Source organism: Amblyomma mixtum, chromosome 3 (assembly GCF_055824585.1).
Source record: "Amblyomma mixtum isolate Tamu chromosome 3, ASM5582458v1, whole genome shotgun sequence".
Taxonomy (NCBI): Eukaryota; Metazoa; Arthropoda; class Arachnida; order Ixodida; family Ixodidae; genus Amblyomma; species Amblyomma mixtum.
The window spans coordinates 57,027,387-57,034,476 of NC_143014.1; the positions used below are offsets into that span (position 1 = coordinate 57,027,387).

Consider the following 7,090-nt stretch of genomic DNA (forward strand, 5'->3'; position numbering starts at 1 on the left):
CGTCTTCTGGCTGTTTTTAAGATGAATCAGAACCAACTCGCCCATCTGTCAGCCTTGCTCATCAATAAGTTCATAACAGTAACTTACAATATTCCAAAGTTGGCTCACAATTAAAAATGATGTCGAAAGAGAGCTGTACTTGAATCGGCAAAATGCCGCCGAGCCTACAGCGTTTTCTTTCGTTTGCTGAACTGCCGCTTCCAACTGGAATATTCGCCAGGGAAGAAGCTAGTACTGGCCATTATGCTGTATCCCAAGCCTCTGTAGAGAAGTCAGCAAAGGACGACGCGAATGATGACGTCGAAGCTCATGCCGGGAGCATTCTCTCGTCGCTCGTCTGCCAGACAACGAGAGAGAGAGAGTTTACGACATCCGATGGCCACGATCCACGATGCACATACAAGCAAAAGAGAGGCGATGTGGTGCGCGGACTTCCGGTCGGTATCAATAACACACTTGCGTTCCCATGGTATGCGCACACGAACGCAATAGACGATGCAACTGCCCAGGCGTGCGGTTCGATATATTTTGGTTTGGTTTGTGGGGGTATAGCGTCCCAAAGCGACTCAGGCTGTGAGGGACGACGTAGTGAAGGGCTCCGGAAATTTCGGCCACCTGGAATGGCATCGCACAGTATACGAGCCTCTAGAATTTCGCCTCCACCGAAATTCGACCGCCACGGCCGGGATCGAACCCGCGTCTTTCGGATCAGCAGCCGAGCGCCGTAACCACTGATCCACCGCGGTGGCCTCGATATATTCTGGGACAACCACTAGCGTCGTCAAGTGCCACACCACTGTGAAACTGCTCTGTTTTAGAGCCCTACATTACAAGATGGTACAAAACTCTTCCGGGGCCGTTCTCGTATGCAAGCGGTACTATCAGTACATTTTAGGAACTATCGGAATTCAAGATTTCAGTTATTACTGGTATTATCAGTGGGTGCGCACGTACGAACATTGTCTGAAACAATAAGTCTACAAGAAAGTACGAAACTGAAGCGCGTTTCTTTTTTCGTCTACTCTCTTGTGGCGTGTGCGTGTTTTGCGCTGTTTGACCATTTTAGGCATACAGCTGCGACCAAGCTACCAGCAAGGAGCGGTCGCTTGCGTTCCGCGTCGTAATTGTATGCGCGGCTGAACTGAGACGAGTGCTTTTCCCCACACGCAGAGGCAGCAGCATGGGGAGCAGCCCGGGCACGCGAGCCTGCTACGCAGCGGCCGGTATCTTCACGCTGTCGGGCTTCCTGCTGTCGGGCGCCAGCGTGGCCATCGTGATGATGATCGTACGCGACGACAAGCTCGACGAGCAGCTCTGGACGGCCGCCGTGCTCGTGGTGGGCGTCAGCTTCGGCGTACTCTGCCTGGGCATCCTGGTGTGCGCCTGCGCCATGTGCAAGCGCATGGCGGCCAGCCAGGCGGCGCTGGACAAGGCCGAGGCAGTGCGCGAGCAGGGCGCCAAGCGGAGGCTTCCGCCGGCCGCCGCCTTTCCGGCGGGGCACGTGGCTGCCGTGCGCGTCTGGAGCACGGCCGGATCGCTGGACCCGCTGCTGCCCGGACAAGTGGCCGAGAGCCCCTCCGAGGCCGAGGATGACGAGCAGCCCCGCGAGGAGACCGCCTAGGGGGCGACCGTGGCCGACGTGGAGTGCAGTCCGCGCCTTGGCTGACCGACCAAAGTCGGCGCCAACAGGACCGGGAAGTACGGAGCTCGACACAAGCCCCTGCGACATTGCGAGCTTAGGCCGGTGGTTCGAGATGTCGTGTTCATCACGTTGCGCGTTAGGGCCACTGTTTCAGAACCTCTGTTAACCGAGAAAGCCCGATGAGACGGTATTAAGGTTGCTGCAACTCATGGCAGTCTATTTTGGAGGGGTCCTAACATAGGGCATACAGTTTCTGTCTTGTTATCTCTCATCAAAAACTCGCAGCAGCAATTACGCAGCTACCGAACAAAGAAAATGTGACTGGTGGTTCTTCCACCAACTAGGCTTGCGCGTGTCTAGACGTCCTGGCATTCCTTTCTCTGCCAGGAGCAGTTGCAGAGGCGAATCAACTTTAAAACGACGCGAAAATACTGCGCAAGGTTTTTATTTTTTCTTGGCGGAGAAATGCCTAATCAGTGTAGGACCCTGAGCAGTCGCTTGCCAGCCCACTATTGTGAAGCATCAGTTCAAAACAAATTCAAGGTTCTCGCCAGGAAGGTAGGAAGGAAGCTCGGCAAGAAGCCAAGATTTTGCCAAAGCTGTGTAATCAAAAACCTGGCCCTGGTATGAGTCGTGTACAGATTCACTGCATAATGGAACGCATTCTGTGTCTCCCACTAAATTTATCTGCATTCAGGAGGACTCGGCAGTGTCCCTTGACCAGTACCCTTTATACCTGAGCCTTTAGTTTTAAACATACACGTTGACAAAGCAGCGACCATATCAGTCTGATTCGTAGCTGTAGAAGCCGCGTTTGGCAGTGGCAGCGAAATGAGACAGAAATTGAACTGTGACGCAGGCTTAAGAGGCTGCTGCTCTGACATGGCCTGTATTACAAAATAGGGGCATCATTTTTGCATTTTACTACGACCTTCGAGGGCACAAACGTACAAGTCTAAATCTCTGGGCGTTCTTTTTGTTTTTTTTTTGCCCGTTCTGTCGTGCACTATAGGTCCAGCTGCAGTGAACAGTTCAGAGCGACTTACAGCTTTCTGATAGAGTGCATTGCTTGAAAACAAATTTTCAGACAGAAAATGACGGCTGTTTGCAGACAGGATGAGGAAAAGGAAGTATGGTCGCGAATCGAATTAACGTGCCAGCTTCTGCATAAAATGTGGCAGCGCTCTACAGGTAATGACTTATGGACCTGCGTGCGCAGCGTGATGGGACAGAACAAATTCAAAAGCGGCGATTATGGGACAAAACGGTACCTTTTGGGGCGAAGATTCTTTTTTAATAGTGTACAGCAGAAACACGTGAATTTCTGGCGGTGCCAAATGATGCTCCAATAGGCGAAAAAGGAATGTAAATGAGCGCATGCAGTTCATCTCGAAGACAGGCGCTCCGTGAGTAGCACCATATACCAATAAGGGGCACACAGGAGTCGCTGGACAGCACATGCACAGTTTAATTACCACACCTAGAGCAAGGCCACAGGTGATACACATTGAAGAAGGCGTGGCGCATTTGTACAGGCGGTCATCCCTCGCTCATCGACGTGACATGGTTGTGGCTAAAACGAGCCTGACATGCTCTCTTCATCGTCCTGAAAGGTTGATAGCATGTTGTGTCCTCTGTGGAACAGCATTTATATTCTTACGCATCACAACTGCCGCGTCACACACAATGAAGGAAAAAAAAACAGCCTGGTGGTTCGCCAAATGGGTTTCTCACACGGCTGGCATTCGCTTTAGCTTAGTGCATTAATTTGCCGGGACAAGAGCCCCTTCGCTAACCCATCCAACCCCAGCACATGCTCACGTACCACTACAAAAAAAAAAAAGCCCGTCTTACGATCCATTTCATATCCTTTTCCATTTGGCCGTGACGTATATCGTCTCGAAAACAACAGCAGATAGGAAAGCAAGCGGTCGGTCACAGGCGCGGCCGTTCTGGTCACGGCGTTGACATTAGCGACTCCCGTGCCGCCACATCCAGTCCGGCTGAGTGACAGACCATGCTGTGTCAATTCGTCGCACATCCGGCGCCCAATTTCTTTGTCGAGAGTGGACTAGAGCCGATAGAGCTCGCCAGGCGTGTCAAGCATGCCGTCGTGCTCCGCCATTCGTCAGCGTCGGAGCCGGTCCGGCAGAGTGACATGGGCGCGGGACGCAAGCAAGTGGCATCAGGGGACTGTTTCTGTCACGATCAGTGTGACGTCTTTTCCTGCGGCCTACGTCACTGGAAGCAGCGACCAATGGCACAGGACTAAATGAATGGAAAATGAAATGGATCGTTAGAAAATACGGCCCCTGGTGTAGTCTTCAAATGTCGTCGTTGCTCTTCTGAGAGTATAAAGGCGTTAAATACAAACAAGCCTAGTAATAAAATCAGATAACATATTCGCATGTCGCCATTAAGGCATGAGCACAAATTCCTGATGCCCATAGCGGGCAAGTGCCAGTGTGTATGAATGGACTAGACGTTCTAGACTTTGCCATGATCTTGGCCTGCATTTGATTGTACCGGGTTCCTAAACAAAGCTCAGCATTTTACTCTTTAAACGATCGAAAGATGGCAGTTTAACTTCATTATTCCAGGACTGGCATTTCAGCAGAACGTGCATGCGGTGCAGACGCGGCAAGATGTCGTGTATTTTTGTGTGTTTACGCATACTAACTCATGTTTCTTGTGCCAGATGAACAGAAACGAGAAATGCCATATTGACGTGGTGCCAGAGAAATCAACATTTTGAGATTACACAGAAAGTTTGTCTGTGATCACATTCGCTGCTGCTCATTTACTGCTATGTAGGGAAGAAATCATTATCAGTACTTGAGTTTCTCCTACGATATGTCCTAGCTTGTTTAGCTACTGTGATTACTTGTGTGTGTGTGCAAGATTCTGTGGACCATAGAACAAGAGCTGACACCTTTTGAGAACGAAATACACGAGCACGACGTCCAACTTTAAGAGATGCCTCGATATTTACAGATACGTCACGAAAAAAAAAAACTTCTTCGCGAAATGTTACGAAGAAACACCGTGCCAAGTATCAGCGCCCTTTCTGGTTGATGTCTCTCGTGTCGTCTTTTTATTTATCGTCCCCCGTTAAAACACGAAATAAAACGGCAGTCAACATTGTAGTGTACTTTGTACGTGTCATTTTCCTCTACGCTTCTCGAGTGTGCTTTCATGCGGCTCAGTCACCGAATGGGAAACACTTTTCAACTACAACGTTCGTGCTGATCAGTGCCGGCCGACTGCGTTGCAGAAGGTTTTATAGAGACGGCTTATTACAGCGACAGCTCTTATACTCTCCAATAGGAACGCTGGAGTGGGTGCTTGAACGCAAAACGAAAGCGCCTCACAGCGGTCGCGGCGCAAAACAGTGAAGAGGAAGAAAACGAGCCCACAGCCTTGGGCACGCGCATCGGGCGTCTCCCACCAATTATCACAGAGGACAAGGCGCGAAAAGAGAAAGAAGGAATGGCGGCCGGACAAAGAGGAAGTGCCCGCGACTGCGCACTTGCAATATGGATACCGTGAACGCGTAGCAATTGGCCACGCTATTATGGCGAACATGCCACAAGAACACGGAAGGACACGACGTACTTTAACCCAGAATGCTGTAACGTCCAAAACACGTGGCTGATACCGATCACGAGTGCGGCTGACAGCATCGGTGACCTGTCCTGAAATGTGCTACAGACCCCATACGAAGAGCGGGTCTTCAAAAAAGTTATCACAGTTGTCGCGTGTCACGCAAAGAGTCGTCAATACTTTTTTGATCACTGAATGAACAAACAGATAAGAACTAGATAAAACACTGACCACTACCAGTAAAGGGCTTCTAAGACACTCATCACAAACCGAAGCAGCACTAACATTTGGTCGCGTTAGCACATACGTGCCTTCTTGTCCATGAAAGTCACAACGTCAGCGTTTTGTAGACCGCTGGAAAGGCTTTGTCTTTTTTTCTAACTTCCAGTCCATTGCACTCAGCAGAACTACAAAAATGCGGGGAACCCTGGCCTCTTGGTGTATACTGCTAGACGTTACTATAGCCTTCGGGTCTAGGAAGAATTAACCCCGCGGAAAACCCCGCTCTGAGAAAACGATAAAGCGGTTCAAGAAAATTCATTTTACTCTTCACCCCTCACTGTGGTTTCGAACTAGCGTCTGCGGCTCCCGGCCGCACAGTTCCTCGCCCCTCAAAGAATAGGAACTGTTTGAGGTGAAGCGAACGACAAATCCTCCAAGTGGATTCTCAACAGCGCCATGCCCCGAGGTGAAGTAGCGGACATCTCAAGCACCCTTTGCTGTTGCAGGTAAAAGAACGGACCGGTTTTCAGGAAGCACGTAGCCAAAACTGTTTTTTTTTTTCTGTCTTCGTTTCCACTTGACGGTGCAGCGCCGTAAGTTGTGTGCGTTAGTGTCGTACAGGTCGGAGCAGGTTGGCCTGCGCAGCAGACTGGCATCTGAATTTCTAACTTCGCCGTTACTCGACGTCTCCCGAGAGACGTGACCTTAAGGTTATTGCCATCAAGGAAGTAAAGAAAGAAAAAACTTGGCTTCCTGGTTTCCTTCAGCCTTCTCTTACGTGCTCCGTGCTAGGAGTGAGTATAGCAGAATGTCAACGGTAAACAGAATAAAAAGGTCTGCCCGGCTGTCGGTCAGCAAAATAATTCACCGTTAAACATTAATATTCGCTGCAAGTATCTGAAACGAACACGCGCGCAGTATATATTTTGCTTTCACAAATAAGCATGCTAGCTCTGCAGTATAGTTATAATACTAGCAGTACACGCTTTTCATAGAAAGAAACTGAGCCGCCAAAGCTGCAACGGGCAAGTATGCTTATGTTACCAACGAAACACTATACCCGTATAATCGTACCATTGAAACAGCTAGAGCCTGCCGTGCTCAAGTGGGAACCTCGTGGTAAAGGAAACAAACTGCCGTGCGTTCGTGCTATTGGCTATGACTCATCCACTGCTCCCTGAACAGTACACGCGGATGATAACCATGTACGCAGTGCACGGCCAGAAGTGGAGCATAATAATAAAAAAAGAAAGCCAGAAGTGGAGCACATGGATGTGCATTGCCTAGATAGCGCACAAGTGTCTTGGGCCGAGAAAAGGCAAACAAAATGTACAAAACGTTTCTTTTTACTGAAAAAAGAAAGGGCGGAGAAAAAAAAAGATAAGAATAAAGAGGGAGCAAAATGAGTAGACTGTAACGATACTGATGACCACGTAGGACATCCAGGAATAACCTTTGCATTCACTGATTCTTGTTGATGTACACCATTCGCCATCTGTCGAGGGTCCACTGCGCATGTCTTTTGGAAGGGATCACTTCTGCGTGTTAGCACGGCAGCTGTTGCTAACCGTTCCAAGAATCGCTGAAAACCTCCCCGACAAAGCCTTTAAAGCACGTTGGAGC

The 7,090-nt window shown here is 49.6% G+C and overlaps 1 protein-coding gene across 4 annotated transcripts in view; it reads left to right on the plus strand.

Moving 5' to 3' along the window:
• Positions 1-4,788, plus strand: part of LOC149350274 (uncharacterized) — a 297,408-nt gene extending 292,620 nt beyond the window's left edge. For all 4 annotated transcript variants that reach the window (XM_089579276.1, XM_089579277.1, XM_089579278.1 and 1 more), the window contains exon 2: positions 1,171-4,788. In XM_089579276.1, coding sequence (XP_089435402.1) covers positions 1,171-1,621 — 451 coding nt within the window. In that variant the 3' untranslated portion in view covers positions 1,622-4,788. The remainder of the gene's footprint in view (positions 1-1,170) is intronic.
• The last annotated feature ends 2,302 nt before the right edge of the window (positions 4,789-7,090 follow it).